General features: G+C 47.8%; 1 protein-coding gene across 3 annotated transcripts in view; it reads right to left on the minus strand.

Moving 5' to 3' along the window:
• The window catches only part of ADAM19 (ADAM metallopeptidase domain 19), a 51251-nt gene that overhangs the window by 18968 nt on the left and 15329 nt on the right, over positions 1-16954 (minus strand). For all 3 annotated transcript variants that reach the window (XM_024106802.3, XM_042850997.2, XM_005300001.5), the window contains 9 exons: positions 12563-12641; positions 11002-11078; positions 8430-8622; positions 8071-8136; positions 5735-5806; positions 4967-5133; positions 3748-3832; positions 2943-3082; positions 970-1147 (listed from right to left, as the gene is read on the minus strand). In XM_024106802.3, coding sequence (XP_023962570.2) covers positions 970-1147; positions 2943-3082; positions 3748-3832; positions 4967-5133; positions 5735-5806; positions 8071-8136; positions 8430-8622; positions 11002-11078; positions 12563-12641 — 1057 coding nt within the window. The remainder of the gene's footprint in view (positions 1-969; positions 1148-2942; positions 3083-3747; positions 3833-4966; positions 5134-5734; positions 5807-8070; positions 8137-8429; positions 8623-11001; positions 11079-12562; positions 12642-16954) is intronic.

The raw sequence follows: 16954 nt of genomic DNA on the forward strand, positions 1-16954 counted from the left end.
CCTAGTTTAACTGTATTTTAGAGCTGCGTTGGTCGAGCGATTGCATTAAGATGGCAACTAGAATACTCATACCTGGCTCTTATGTAGCATTTCTCACCGGTAGATCTCAAGCGCTTCACCCCCACTATCATTATCCCCATTTTACAGATTGGGAAACTGAGGCAGAGAATGGCGCTGTGATTTGCACAAGGTTAGCCAGCAGGCCAGTGGCAGAGCCAGGAATAGAAGCCAGACTAGTGCTCTATCCATTAAGCTAACGGGCTTCTCTACACTGAACTCCCATCCTTCCGCTCATGCAAATGCTCGTCCCATTTATTTTCTTTGTTTCTTTTGAACCAGACTAACCATTCCCTGTGGATTTTTCAAATACGTCCCGTGGTAAGTGCTTTAGCTTAGTATAGTTCCTAAAGCTACAAGCATCCAGCTGGCATGCTCTCTCCATACATGTCTCCTACCAGCATGTATGCTGGATGTTCCCTGCACATGCCTTCTGCCAAAAGCAGTGCTGAATGTGTCATCGGCAGGGATTAATCCTAAAATCTTCAGCATCAAAAGCACAGACGTCTGTCACCTGAGCTAAAGGAGTCACTTCATTAGCGGATATCAGTAGTAGGCTCTTATCTTCTATGAGCATCAGCCACTAGAGGGGGACATGACCCATTTAGCTAGCAAGTTACAAATGCATGTTACCATTATTGTTTGTATTGTGGTAGCCCCCACAGGCCCCAGGCAGGATTAGGGATGCATTGTGTTAGGTGCTGTACATACAGTTAGACAAGGTCTCAGCCTTAAAGAGCTTTACAATCTGATGGACATTGCACCCATGTTAATTGTACTTTCCATACGCGTGTCTCCTGCACCTATAAAAGCTGTGCACATATCATGGGTTTGTGTGCCTGTCGGCTGCTTCGCACCCGCATCACTTTCTCCCATCTCAGCCTCAAACAATTTGATCTAAACGAGAGTTACCTCCACTTCTCCGCAGTCACATTCCTCCCCATCTTCCAGGTAACCGTTTCTGCACCTCTTCCCTCCGTATAAAGTATTGGGGTCTGGCATGTTGGAGAGACATATCCCTCCGCCGGACTGCAGGTACCTGTCCAGCTCCTTCCTATTGCATGTGTTGAATACCCTGGGGAACGGGTGCCTGCACACAGATTGGGTCAGAGGAGCATCACGTGAGAGGCGATCTAAGGCATAAAGCAGCAGAACAAATGCACACGCGGGTAGAACTGCTCCTCCTCTCAAGGTTGGGCTCCCACCGGGACTGCAGTGAAGTTGCACAAAGGGTGAATTTGGCCTGTGCATTCCTGGGCAGGGTCAGATTCCATCTTGCATCCAGGTTACATCGGACAAGGAGTTTAGATTTCAGCTCTGACGCCTCCTTTCCCCATGTGGGGGATTCAAGGTGGGAGAGTCTGGAAGAGGCATAGCTGACACCCCATCCAAGAGGTTTTCTTAATATCAAGTATTAGACTAAAACCCTGGCTCCACTAGGGTGACCAGAGAGCAAATGTGAAAAATCGGGATGGGGGTGGGAGGGTAATAGGAGCCTATATAAGAAAAAGACATCTGGTCACCCTAGGCTCCATGTACACAGCCCCCAAGGAGATATACCCTTGGGCACTCAGTATGTCTTCTTCCGAACTGTTAGAGTAACTTTTAGAACCTTACACTTGACACTGAATAATTGGTTGTGAATCTGACTGATAAAAAGATTTATTCCCACCCCCCCACCTCCTACTCAAGTGGAACAGGTTTAAGTAGGTTTTCTGTTACATGGCTTTTTAATCTCCTCTTGGGGTGTATGTGTGTATATGTACATGTATGTTAGATGCATGCACACAGGCACATGCGTGTTGCATGTGTGTGCATGTTGCGTGTGTGCACGCATGCCAGCGTACCGCCACTTTCCCTCTTGATATTTTTCTTTGTTTGTGAAAACTCAAGGACTTCAAAACAAGGGGTTTTAAAGATGGGCTTGTGATAAACAACTTCAAATGTTCTTGGTTAAATGATGGGTTTGTTTCATTTCAAATAAGAAGGGGGTGAGGAGTGGGGGGTGGGTTAGGGTTTTTTATTAGTACAAAGCCCAGCTCTAGGACTTCTAGAAACTCTTCTGGAGCCCTGAGGAGTAAATTTTTCAGCAATACGAGGGCATGTGGCTTTAAGGGAGGAGGGCAGAGCTAGGGATTGTGTGCGTCTGAAGAAACACAGAACCCATGAAAAATTAACCCTGAATCCCCCTGGGTTTACACTCTAGCTCTTCCTCCCTCTTCCCCTCAGGGCTTGCGGTTCCTTTTCTTGGAAATACAGACTTGTAACCACTCACCTGAAATAGAAGCAGAAGAACATGGACCAAATCCATTTGCAGCATCACCACTTCCAGGGCAAAACTACGCTCTCACCCCATTAACCTGTTAATTGCCCCCAGTGAATTGACATGAAGTGGAACTGAGTTCTCTTAAGAAGAAGCTCCTAACAGGCAATGACAACCCCAGGTAACCGGCTTACAAACATGGCTCTGTAGCTGTGCCTTGGATGGTCCCCCAGGTAATTGCTTTGCCCTTGGTTACCATGTTGCCTGGGAATATGAACCCTGCTGTTATACAGGTAAAAGTGCCTAACACCCGTAGGGGTATTTTACATACAGAGTACATGCAACTAAATGGACTAAACCCTCCCACTGCAGGGTATCTTGGCTGAGCCCTTCATTCCACTGGGGTCAGTCATTTGGTAGGGGGCAGTTTAATTTAAACTGGGAATTAAACTAACTGCTCCTGCCACGTGACCCAAGTTGCCACTGAAGAGGTGTCTCCGTAAACCTGTTACATACAACAGCCAGCGCTGGACCCAGCTCCATGCTGCCTCCTCACTGATCCCCGTCCCCCTGGGTTCTCTGGGACGCAGCGGGTTTCGTTTTCCACGGAAGAGCAACTCACCCCGTGGCGGCAGCCATGATGCAGCCTCCGTCGTCAGCCCGGGCGGCACAGCAGCCAGCCGAGTCGTGGCTCATGCCCAAGTTGTGGCCCATCTCATGGGCCACGGTGGCAGCGACGCCGATGGGGTTGTCGGAGTGATCCTGGTCAGAATCAAAGAGCAGCGTCAGCGTGTCACCGACACGTCGGCCGAGCGCTGGCGCCGAGCGGGGCTGGGCCGAGAGGTGCATTTTCTGCTGCTGAAGGTGGGCCTGCAGTCAATGGGGCAGTTTGGATCCAGGTCTGGATGCTGCAGCTCAGGCCCATCTCTGTCTGTTTCAGATGTCTGTTGCAAAGTGGTCTGCTGGCTATGAGCACCAATCTATACTGCCTACGGCCTGTCTTGTCTGGGCCATAATGCTGTATAACAGGCCTTTACTTTGGGTTGAACTGAATATTGTTTATCGTTAGACCCCGGGAGCCTTTTACACGATCGGAGTGGTGGCACCACGTGCTGCATTGCTGGCACCCGAGACTGAAGTCGTGAAGTCTTGTTTTCTACGCACAAATGCTCCAGATTCAACTCCCACCTCAATCTTCTCCCCACCAACGTTTTGTCAGACTGTGTGCGCCCCGGATTAATGAGGTACCCAGAGTCTTTCACGGATGAACGGAGAATTGTTACCTGGGGTTGTCTTTAACCTTTTATGAAAGGGAATGCTGGAGACAGACCTAAAAAAAGCGTTTTCCCTCTTGGTTTTCTGGGAGGCAGCTATCACACATTTGCTACGCACAGGAAACGCCTGATTAGTTGTTAGTAATAACTTACCATGTTCACTCCTCCAGATTGGAAATCGGAGCACATGGCCATCAGCGGAGCTAAGCCGATTGTGGTGCCCTGGAACGACACCCCACTGAAAACAATCCAGAGAAATAATGAAATGGGACAGAGATGTAGTCTGAGGTTTTGTAGAAACCAATGCTGTCTGTAGCCCTATGAACTTACATCAGACCATAAGGAAATGGCTTCTTCATTAATACCTTTCCTGCTATCTTCACAGTTTAGCTTTTCAGCTCCATCATTCCTCTTCTAGAGCTAATAGTTCACCTTACACCATGATCAAGCCATCTAGACTGTGCAGCCAATCCGATTGCTTGTAATGGCCTGGTGATGTTCCTAGCAGATTACTGACTTCCTGGACTTGGAAACAAACACACAAGAGACTGTCCACTGACAATCCACCCCAGGCTGTATCCTGAGCACAATGCATGCTGGGGCCACACTCTGGGAATTTAGTGAGTGCTGGGTGAATACCCAGGCAGTGCAGATCTATTCCAGGGCTCACTATGCTAGCTCAGTGCATTGATTTAAGGAGTCCCCAGTCACCTGCCCTTCCGAGTTTTTAGGGTCTCATAAGAAAGCGGTGGCTTGGGGAATCATGTCCGACCAGACACTCAGAACAGTATGAAAAACAGAATGAATCTGTCTGTGAAAAACCCCACAGAAAAGGGGTTGCATCTCTGCATTTTCTTTTTACTGGCTCCCACTCCACTTCTCACTAGGGAGCTGCTGCATTGTTCTTCTAACAGGCCCACCTTGCTGACCCTGTATCTAGTGGAACTAATCAGATCAACAGGATGAGTCACTCTGATTAGCCAGCGAGCTCCCAGCCCGATGCGCCAAGCATGTCAGAGTGCAGAATGATGCACTTGCTAACACAGGGCGCTGCCCCAGAACTGGCCGAGTGCCTCCTGCAATCTGCACCCACTGAACTGTACATCTTGCCTTACGGCCCAGATCTTCCGAAAAGTCTGTGCACAATTGTGCATGCAAAGATGCACAAGCATTTGCACGAGTATTATGCATGCACAATAATGGGGATGGCAGTCCCCCACTTCAATGTCCATGTACTGTGACTCCATACCACTTTCTAAAGTTCCAGCCCCATGAATGCGGTCCAACTAGAACCTTATCCCTGCTGATTTCACACCTTGTCCCCAGATCCCTTGGGCAGAGAGATCGTGTTATTCCAGGAAGAGCAACATACGTGATTAACTGGGCATTGTCATGCTTTTTGCGGGCTAGCAGCTTTCGCCTCCAAGCGAGGAAGGACCAAAGGGTTGAATGTGAATTCTCGGATATATCGCACTTATTTCGGTCAGTCCAGACCTCCAGCCCCACCAGGGCAATCCGAATGTTCAGGGACTTGTAAAACTAGAAGATGCACAGAGAGGAGAGGAAAGAGCCGATCAACTGATTGCTGACGATTTTTCTCCTTGTTTTAAACCCGTGACTATAAACGATGCTAAATATGTGCATTTTGTACCGTTAGACAGAACCGTACGTTCAGGGAAAGTGGGTCTCCCTAGAAGCATGTTCTACCCTCAGCTCTGGGATGGGAAAAGCCCCCTCAGCATCCAATACAAAACCCTTCCAAAGCACCGTCTGGGCTGGATGCCAGATGTGGCGCTTTCATTGTGTGGCTAATGGTAGCAGGTTGCTATAAGCGATGAAGGTCACCCACAATAACACAGCTTTGAGAAGAAACAATTCAAAAAACATCGAGATTTTCTTGCTAACACCCCTGTAAGGGAAGGGGATTCCCTCTCGGCTCCCTGTCTCCAATGCCTCTGCTCAGTGGAACTGTTCTGGGGGCGCCGTCCAGTCTCCACAGTGCCAGGTCATCGGGGAGAAGGAGCCAGTGGGGAATTCCCTTTGCTGAGAAGGATGCCTTCTTTCTGGCACAAGGAGTTCAGGTGATTGTGTTTCGCTGAGACTTCAGCTCCTTTCCCACCGGTTATACACCTGGCCTCACCTTATCTACGTAATTAGCAACCTCCACTAGTTTATTCTTCGTTATTTGAAGGTCATAGTTATTCTTCTGAAACTGAATGAAATGAGCACAAATCAGCATCATCCTTTAAAAACAAGCAAGAGCGTAACACACATTTAACCAGATCGTGTTATTCTGAGAATACGGAGGTGACTAACCCAGTCAGTGCACATGTGGTGCCCAGGAGTACCCCTTCGGTGAATACACCAGACCCCTATTCGCAACAGGAGGAGCTACACATGTGTAGATCTCGGAACACTTCTCCCTGTGCGCCGAGCTGGGGGCATCATACCACCGTGATGCTAGCCATCGAACAGAGCAACACATGTTCATCCTAGGTGAGAATCCCCTGGCCAGACATTTACGTAAAGAGCTGACTAATTTGACATGTTACGCACAAGGTAATGTAACTTCATGCCTATAATTAGTACAACCACAGCACTTATCATAGAGGAGTCGTTACACAACTCACTTATCAGACAAGAATGATAGTTGCACTGCTTCATTTAAAACACTTTTGACCCATTGAAAACGTGGTAAATAATGAGTTAACTTGGCAAATAATTTTCGATTCATGTACTTAAAACAAGTTACAAAAAGATCTTTTTTAAAGCAGACTGGGTGTTGTCACTGGAAAAGCTGGGGCATTTTTTCTTTTAGGAGGGGATAGTTTGCATTGATCACATCAAGGGTTTGACTAACAAAAGGGGGAAGAACCTCTGGCAATCCCTGGACAAGCTGCGTTTTCTCACAATCTCTGCTGTCTCTTGCTGCCTAACAGAGGCGGAACACCCAGAATGTGCCTCTCTAGTGTCATTCAGAAGAGGTTACAGCCAATAGCCCTGAAGGAGCTGTGCAATTTTAGCATCAGGTGGTAACTTTATGAATGGGGCTGACCTCCCTACCCCACTCTGTGCTGATAATTAAATGATCAATTAAATGTTGTCAGGTTTGGGATGGTATTGAACAGCTTCGACACAGAAAGTTTAGATTCGCAGCATCTGAAACCTCGGCAAGAGCTTTCTTTACCTCCACCACTAAATACCAACGGATATAGTAGCTAATCACCTGGATTTCTGTAGGGAAAGGACAGGGAGTAGAATTAGGGACCAGGTTATCCCTGAGAAACCCCACAACCCCAAATCACAGTCTGTAGAGAGCTGTCTATTCCAGGAGCAACATCATTAAACATGGAGTTGTGTAACTGAGTGAATGCTCATGCATGCTGACTGCTAATAAGATATGGAGCCTTTTCACGTTAGGTCACTAGTTAGCGTTACCCAGAACCCCAGCAGGGGTAATGTAACGGTTTCACTTCAGGCAGTGCCAGGAATAAATCAATGGGAACACAGCAATTCTGTCTGATAAAAAGATTAATGCAAGTCAGCGTGTTCTATCTAAAACTGCTGTTTATTAGATTTAAGCACACACAGACATAAGCGATAGGTTTTGAACATCCCAGATATTTACCTGAACTCTGGAACAGTATTGAGTAATTAACAGCGGGTTCGCAGTGGCCAGTTGCTCACCCACAGGAGAGAAAAGGTGTCCGAAAAAACATTTCTCAAGATGGCTTTAGAGGACTGTTCCAAAAGTACACTCTATTATCTAGACTTTTTATAACTAACTTCTACAAAACATATAGGTCATAATGACCCTCCTGGATCATCACTTTTCCTAACTTTCAATAAACTTCTAATATCAGAGGCATCTAGACTCAAGGTTTCCATCCACGTATCTTCTTTCAGTCTCAGTTATTTACTTTTCTTTCCCCTCCTCCCACTCTGATTAGCAGAAACTGTCAGCTAGATTTTGACCTTGCATCTAAAAGCCTGCTTTCCAATTAACTGTTAACTATGTGGTGGTGTTCTTTATTAACGCATGGTGGCTGAATGCTCATAATACGGTTGCAATTGGCTTGATCACATTCTGAGGTACACACACCCCTCAAATCCAGGGTAACTGTTAGTAGTCAGTGCAGACTGGGAGTGACAGGCGATAGTTACATCTCTGATGGCCGTGCAGTGACCTACTTGAAATAAATGGGTGACCTCAATCCTACACGCTTGTCCGTATCACAGTTTCCACCTCCTATTGGCAATAAGTGACGTCTTTCCTGGGTATTCTCGGAGTGGTCTGGGGCCGGGAGGGCAGGAAAGTGGAACCCCATTCTGTACACCCTGCCGGGATCCCTCCACATCAGGGATAGCAGGGGAAAGCTGCCCCTGCCAGTGTCTGCACTCTACCTGTTCTGCAGCGAGAGAGATTTGCCATGGGCCCAGTTCTCAGCCGGTGTAAACATGGCGTATTTCTCTTACCTCTGCATAATCAGCCACCAGCAGCAGCTCCACGTACTTCGTCGACTGCAAATCCTCCCGCTTCACCTGGGACAGAGCACCCCGGAGGTTAGTTGTGGTTAATCATTTTTCTTGTCTGGCAATCGCTGCCTGACTGACCATTCCCCTGCCCACCATTACACACGGACACTTGTTTGCTTCCATTACGTCCTTTGAGCGGCCACTAGTTCCTAATCGCCGTCTTCCTTTTGGAGGAACTGCATCCCCTTGGTTTCATGTCCTCAGCCCTGCTCTTGGAGGACGGCAGGCTGAACCTGCTCAGAGGTGATGACCCACACCCTGCCGCAACGAGTGCCCTCGCTTACATGGTACACACTCACCCTGTGATGGTGTGCTGTGGCCCGGCCCGTCAATGGGTTGAGCAAGTGTGTAGTTGTGGGCTCTTTGTGAAGATATCCACAGGTCCCCCTGGGAAGCCTCAAATGTTCTGATCTGTAGATCAAGTGTTGATCCTGGCTATCGGGGACCGGCTCCAAGATGTAACTGAGATTGCTGCTCAGTACTATAAGACCACTGTGGAAATAAGAAGCAGTTCAGTGGTTAGACTAGGGTCCAGAAATCCAGCATTTAATTTCCGGCTCTGCCACTGACTTCCTGTGCGATCTTGGGGAAGTCACTTAGGCCCAATGCCACTAACTTTCACTGAAATCCTTTGACAATCTGGGCCTTAGCTTCTCAGTGTCTCTGTTCCCCGTCTGTACTCTGGGGACAATAGGGGAGTTGTGAGGATAAACACATTAGTGACTGTGAGGTGCTCAGATACTGTGGGAAAGGAAGCTAAATAAATACTTCAGACAGGGAAATGAGGTTACCAGTTAATAGAAGAGCTCGTTGAGATTTTTTTTGGTCTAAAATATTGTGCGCCAAGCGGCTTTTCAACTGAATCACAGGACATCCCGGAGAAGACAGGGTCATGCCCCCCCTCGCTCTATTCTTTGGTATTTGTACTGCAGCCCCAGTCTCAGACCAAGACCCGATTGTGCTGGGTGCTGTGCAAACATCGAGTGAGAAGATGGTCCCTGCTCCTAAGAACTTAGCCAACAAAACCAGCCAGGTGCCGCATGCTGTACCCCGTGAAGAGGAAAAGCAGGGAGGACGCTCACCCACTGGCAGCTTGGCTTCACTGACTTCAGCTGGTAAATCGAGGGTCACAGGATGGGGCCCTTTCTATGGGGCGCCCCCACACGTGTCGTGCAATATCAAATCGCTAAACTCGCACTAAGACAGTTTCCTGGTGGAAAGTATAACGACTTCTGGACGTTTTCCTCTTGCAAGTGCATTTTTAACAATACTCCTAGGTGCTACGTTGCCATTTTCCCCACATTGTAACAGAAACTTCGTTTGTACTATTGTAATCAAGGGCTGATGGAAGGATGTTTCCCATGTGGATCTGTTTTTCTCAACTGGCCTTTTTCCATGCAGCAGGTTTGGAAAGGCTCCGTGTTTAACGGGGTTCTTTGCCCAGTGGAAGACGTATAGATTTGGGGGTAGAATGGCTCTGCTTGAGAGCTCTGTAGGGAAAGTGAAAACAGATGTGTGTGCTCGACTTCCCTACATCGTTATTTAGACCAGTGCAGCACGATGGTTGGGGCACAGGGCAGCAGGACTGCACACGTTAGTCGAACTAGAGCCGTTTCCTCTGACGCTAAGAATAAAGCTCCTGGAAGAATGTGGGATAAAACAGAAGTAGGGCACACCTGTGATTTCTTCTGCTTGTTTATAGCAAGTGGATTATTTATTGCAAAACACAGGTGGCCACTTTGTCCTGTTTATACCACCAGATATTTCATCTGCATTGAAAGCACTTGAGGTTGTTAAGGGTTTTTTTTGGCAAGGCCTGTTTCCTGACAGGACTAAATCTCTCCAGCCCGGCTTCCACCCAGCTTTCAGCTGGAGTCGATTGCAAACAGTGTCCTGTTTATAAACAGATGTGAAGTATCTTAACTGAGAGCCTTCAAGTGCATGTGACATTTAGGGTTGCCAACTTTGTAATATTTAAAAACCGGACACTCCAGCAGGAGTGCCGAAACCTCCCCTGCCCCACCTCTTCCCCCAAGGCCCCACTCCTGCCCCGCCCCTTCCCCCTGAGGCCCCACTCCCCATTTGCTCCTATTTCCCCATCCCTCCATCACTCACTGCTTTTCCCCTCTCCCCCTTCCTCCCTGCGTGGGTTGGGAGGGACTCTCCTGCAGAGCTGGGGTGGGGAGCTGCAGCCGCCCGATGCAGGTAGGAGGTGACCCTGACTGAGTAGGGGTTGACACAGGTGATGACTTGGTCCCTCCCTACCTCCCCCACCCGCAGTAACCGGACGTTGGGTGTCCAGTTAGTAGATCTGACCGGACACCAGCAGGTCCCCTTTTCAACCGGACAGCTGGCCACCCTCGTTGTGGGCCCAGCTCCCCAGCCGCTGTAAGTGAACGTAGCTCTGTTGATTTCACTAGAGCGATGCGGATTTACACTTGCTGAGGATCTGGTCTTTTTTCTGCCCAGGACTAAAACTTGTTGGAAATTTGTCAAACACATTTTAAGTGTGTCAATCCCAACAAAAATTCCTGTGGACAAAATATTCAGAAGTTAGTGATTTTTGACTCAGTTTCCAACCAAAGCGTCAGTTCTGACTGGGAAAACAAGGTTTCGTTGCGACAATTTCAAAACTTTTCAAAAGTTCAAGTCGAACCATTGGTTGAAGCCGACCCTTTCGCACACAAAGCTTCGCTTTTGACCAATCCACATTTTCTGGACAAAAACTTTTAGTTGGAAAATTCCCGACTAGCTCTAATGCTAACAACCTTGCTAGGGTGTCACATGAGGGGATGCCCGGAGGCCTTGGAAAGGACGAGGGGAGGCCAGACTGTCAGATGCTTGTTTTGTCAGGGCTTGCTTGAATCTTACCGTAGCCCTTTGCACGTGCTGAGTGTGACGCTGGATTGTTCCAGGCCTCGCACAACACCATGGTAGAAGCAATGGTCCTGGAAAGGAGAAAGGAGATTGTCAAGGGAAGGAACAGTTTGGTGAGTTCTTTTATTGTTGGAGGGTGGAATTTACTCCTGGGCAGAAAGGACCAGTACAGGACCTGGGTGCTGCTAAGTCCCACGTGAGCAATGAGAGAGCCTTTAATTCTCTCTAGTACTGTCCCTTCTGCCACCAGGTGAGACTTTAATGCAACAACAACAACAACAACAAACAGTGGTCCCCTGATTCAAACCTAGCATCTCAGCTGTCATAACATGGCCTTGTGGACATGAATGAACATGCTCTTCATTGCTAATAAAATCTAGAGGTGCTGTAACGTCCCGAGGAAGCTTCACAGATGAGCCGACCGGGCTTGATCCGAAGCTTGCTGAAGTCAATGGGAATCTGTCTGTTGACTTCAACTGGCGTTGGATCAGGCCCTGAAGAATGTGCTGACCTCATACTTTAGTTCTATAAAGGGTTATATGTTATAGACCGGAAAGTCCATTTAGATGGGCTCATCTCAAGACAAAAGGCAGACTATGGTAGGAACAAGGAAGCCACTCGGGCCAACATGCTGACAGCATTCCACCCCAGCCCAAACTCCTCACCCAGCTGTGCGCCTCCGGGAGGAGAGAGGGGAGCAAACAGTAGCAGGGAAAATGATCTCATCATCTTTATCTTTTAGTTTAAAATTCTAACCAATGTATATCTTTGTGCAACCGCAGCCGAGAGTCCTAGTCTGAGATCGGTAATTCATGATGATTTTTCTGACCAGGAGCCAGCTGGCATGGGCTAGTCGCACAAAAGGCTGGGAACATAGCAAGCATGGAGCTCGCACTTTGCAAAGAGCGGTGTCAATGAACCGCAGCCTTGGAAGGCAATGGGGCTGAGTCTCCTAAGTCCTTTCAGTGCTTTGGAAAATTCTCTCTCTGCTCTGCTTTATATTCGTTGGGGTGAGCCCAGATTGGGTATTTGGGATCTGGCGAAGACCTTGGCTTACAGAAGTGGAATACGGTCACTGGAATAGGATACTCAGCTGGCGTTTTATTGGAGTGCTACAACTCCACCTGCGGGCAGAGGCAAACAATCCAATCTGCTCATACACAGAAGAGTTTTGATCCTCGTCAAGGAAAAAGCAGCATTTTCCCCAGGTCTTCGCTTTCAAGAGCTGCAAAGTTCTGCAGAGACTAAAAAGAAACGGCTAGAGGCCGGCACAGGAAGAGGTTTCCCTGGAGATCTCTGCCACTGCCCCACAGACCTAATCTGCAGCATCCGTCAGACTGTGCCCACCCAAGAACTCATCTGCGACGGGACCACTGACTGGCCAAAGGTTTGGGGATGCAAACAGTTGCCCACTAGAGACTTCTACAAGCTGAGAATTCCAAACTCAATTCACATTCAACCCAGTCCAGTTGGGAACTCAAGTCTCCAGAAAATGAAGCCCCGTCCCCCCTCTGTACCCTCTCCTTGGATTTGCCTGCATGGTCTGCATACTTACTGTGTGGTTGAAAGTGATGGTGTGAGGCCTTCCAGTCTGGGTATAGTGAGTTTCAGTGTAGCCTGGGGCAAAGAGGTGCCTACCAATAGCAAGGCAAAGACAAAAAAAGGACATTTCTTTAGACTTTGCACATTATTATTGAATCATCTCTGCTGGGATATCTGACAATCACAGTGCAAGAAGGGCCTGATCCAGCTCCCGTTTAAATCAATGGAAACATGCCCATTAACTGCAGTGGGTGCTGGATTGGGTCCTAAGGTATTTAGTGTGGGAGTTCTTTGTTATGAGTCTCATAGACTTCAAGGCGACAAGGGACCATTATGATCATCTAGTCTGATCTCCTGTGTGTTGCAGGCCACAGAACATCACCCACCCACTGCTGTAATAGACCCCTAATCTCTGGCCAAGTTACTGACATCCTCAATTCATGATTTAAAGACTTCAAGTTACAGAGAATCCACCATTTACACTAAACCTGCAAGTGACCCATGCACCATGCTGCAGAGGAAGGCAAAAAAAACCAAACCCAGGGTCTCCGCCAATCTGACTTGGGGGGGAAATTCCTTCCCAGCCCCCCAATATGGTGATCAGTTAGCCCCTGAGCATGTGGGCAAGGCCCACCAGCCAGACCCCTGGGAAAGAATTCTTTATAGTAACTCAGAGACCTCCCTATCTAGCATCCCATCACCGGCCATTGGAGATATTTGCTGCTAGCAGTCACAGATGGGCGACATGCCATTGTAGGCAGTCCCAGCATTCCATCCCCTCCATAAACGTATCAAGCTCAGTCTTGAAGCCAAATACGTTTTTGGCCCCCCACTGCTCCCCTTGGGAGGCTGTTCCAGAACATCACTCCTCTGGTGGTTTGCAACAGTCTAATTTCAAGCCTAAACTTGCTGATGGCCAGTTTATCTCCATTTGTTCTTGTGCCCACCTTGGTGATTAACTTAAATAACTCCTCTCCCTCTCTGATGTTTATCCCTCTGATGTATTCACAGAGAGGAATCATATCTCCCCTCAGCCTTCGTTTGGTTAGGCTAAACAAACTATAACAAACACAGAATAAAATTTAATGAAGTGAAAAAAAAAACCCCATGGACAATGGAAGATGAGTCTTTTGGGGGCAGTCAGTATGGAGCTTTTCTCTGGTACATATTCCACATTCTGCCATGCAACATTTATCTCTAAGGCAGCACTTTCCATCTGCCAAGCCCTCCGCTAACACACCGTCAGAAACAAGAAAGGGGCTAATGGCTTGCACACAACATCAATGCAATCAGAGCATCTGCCAGACCAGTATTACATGTCCCCTCTCCCTACCCAGAGGAACTTGAGTGGGGAGAGGTGCGGAAGTTCAAAGGTTAATGACCATTGACAACTGCATTCAGATCATTTGGTCTCATGAAATACACTCATACGTGTAAGTGCTCAGCTAGTCATCTTCCTAAGTGCCCCTTCAAACCATTTATTAAATGAAATCAGGACAAAGGAAAGCATGCCTGTGAATCCCAAACTCGGCCACTGAATGATTCCCCGCTATGTAGCTCTGTGCCCACACGGCCAGGCCCCCCACTGCCACCGCTGTATTTTGGTTCATTCAGAAATCCTGCCTCCAGTTTCAACAAACTCCAATGGTAACATTTTTTTTAAATGAAATAAATAAATAAAACGGCAAAGAGTAAAAAAAGCTGATGCCCCAGCCAGGTTCCTGTGGGACACGGAACAGCACTAACAATAATTTCCTGTACAAGGAGGATTCACAGAGACTTGGGGATGCAATATGAAGAAAACCACAAGATTTCACTTGAGGTTTTTAGTCCCTCTACAGGACAGGGACTGCATGTTGTTAGGTGTTTGAGCAATGCCCAGACCAATGGGTTCACTGATCCTCTGATACTATGGGCACATAGATTCAAAGATTTTAAGCCCAGAAGGGAATGTTGGACCATCTAATCTGACCTGGCCATAGAATTTAAGAACATAAAACCAAAGGACTGGAAGGGACCTCCTGGTTTGAGTCCAGTCCCAGGCTCCTCTGTTCGTGCAAGTCATTTCATCCAGTTACTCCCGTACCAAGCCCAATAACTTGTGTTTGGCTCAAGAATCTCTCCAGAAATTCATCCAGTCTTCAGCCAACGACACCAAGAGATGGAAAACCAACTGTCATCGTCTCCAATGAGAATGGGGCCCGTGCCCCTTGTGGTTTGACATTAGGCCATAAAAGTTGTGATCCAAATACATCCTGGTTGAAGCCTGGGCCTGTTCAGATTGCGGGTTTGGGTTCAGTCCAACATGCATTTTGGGGGAGGGGGACCAGCTGTGAAGTCTGGATCCAGCTTGAGCCACAAATTTCCCCCAGGATTGTGGGCTGTCCATGGCTGTGATAAGCCCATCTCTGCTCCTGTTACAATGGAATGGCCCAAGAATGGATTCAGATAGTGCCATTTTACAGCTTGCAAAACCTTCTTTGGCATAGGAACAAGGCAAAGGTTGGCACCCTATTTAGGACCTGACCCTGTGCTCCTTATAGAGGCAAAATTCCCCCCGAGTTCAGCAAGGAGATGGGGATCCTGGGAACGGCAAAGCAAGCTGGATTGCTCTCAGCACTTCACTAGTAAGCATTTGGATTGGGTGCCAGGGCGATGCTGCTGTGACACCGTCTCCTTCTCCGCTTTCGCCCAGATGGCTGAGTTTGCAAAATTAGGAAATAAGACTGGATCGTGAATGGCAAAACTGAGAAAGTCGCAACCCGTCTCCATCTCGGCAGCAGCAAAACAGGGCAGATCCCGACAAAAACCTGCCAGCCCATCTCTAAAAGCCTGTAAAACGACCGATCGCAGATATTTGCAAAGCACCCCTTGCTGTACTGTCGACTGGCTAGGCATCACACTTGGCATCACGCAAGGATGCCATAGTTGGGGACTGTGATATTCAGCCTCAGTGCCAGCTCCTACTCGGCTGCTCTTCACGAGGGGTTGTTACATTCCAGGCAGCGGAGTTCTTAAAGTGCAAAGTGGGGTGGGCAGAATGTGCTTGTGCCCTTTTTATGCTTTATAAAGAAGGCCTGGTGGGTTGTGGGTTCCACCCTCCCCCAAGTAACAAAATGTAAATGGTTATTTCTTTAAATGGCTTGTTTTTTGACAGGAGGCATACAGGTCTTGTCACTCCTGGAAGACTCTACGGTTAGAGAATTAGCAGGTTTAGGACATCAGAGATACCAAGAAAGTGAAACCTGACTGATTGAATAAAAATCCCTTCCCCTTCCAGAGTGTCTGAATCTCTTTCTCTTGCCCTATATTTAACTCAAATCCTTGTGAGAAAAGCTCGGGCTGGCTTGGTTAAGGATTCAGTCCCGAACCCCTTCAGTTAAGGGATGGAAAGATCCAATCCACCTCTCCGAGTCAGCCAAGAAGTGCTCCAGAAAAACCAGGAAAGACCAGAATTCCCAATATTCCTAAGGGGGAAAACAAGCAAAATAAATATAAACTCCAGACTTTTCTAGGGGGAGAATAAACCCTGTCAAGTCATCTTTACAAATCACAAAGAAGGAAGAAAAACCTCCTATTTTTTTATTCCCCCTTTGCAGGTCGTCTCTAGGCGATGTGATCACCCTCTCCCCAGCAGGCAACCCACTGAGATTTCCATGTAGGTTGCATTTCCCTGAGCTAAATGTAAACAGCACTCTCAAAAATGACTTGCAAGTGTCTCATCTCCTGAGACGCCCCGTTCTCCCTCGCCCGGCTGCAATGGAAAATGTTCTTTCATGCCACAGACGAGACTGCCGCTTGCCTTCATGCAGATAATGATTCTTTTCAAGACGGGGAGAAGTAGAAGTCATGTTTGGCAGCGATCCGTTTGAGCCCAATTGATGTCTGGAATACGACTGCTTTTCTCTCTGCTTTCAAACTTCATTGTAGCCCAGCACAGCTCACGTGGCTTCTTTCTGATGTGCTAATGCTCATCACTGGATACCTCGTTATTGGCCCATCCTTCAGTTGTATTGGTATCAGCTATTCCAGATCTGTAAACAGCCGATCATCATAGAAACACAATGCTACGGAAAAACCTCTCCTGACTATCCTAACTTGCTCAGCGTGAATCTGCAAGAAACAAATGTTTCATCACCAAATTGCATTAACTTCCAGGAAATTGCTTCAAGCCGTGTGTTTATGAGAGGCTCTGGATTGTGTGAAAGTCTCTGCTGAGAACCTATGGGGCAGATCCTCAACCGGCATAAATCGGCATTGCTCCGCTTAAGTCAGGAGGCAGGATCAGGCTCCTAGCCAGCAGATCTTACATCAGCGAGGCTCTGGCCTTCATTGCCCACTTTTCAAACATGCTTTCTCTGGCACTGTGCAATCACGTTGTGTCAAACTGCCAGCCCTAAAGCTG

The sequence above is a fragment of the Chrysemys picta genome, chromosome 8 (genome assembly GCF_011386835.1).
Source record: "Chrysemys picta bellii isolate R12L10 chromosome 8, ASM1138683v2, whole genome shotgun sequence".
NCBI classification, from domain to species: domain Eukaryota; kingdom Metazoa; phylum Chordata; order Testudines; family Emydidae; genus Chrysemys; species Chrysemys picta.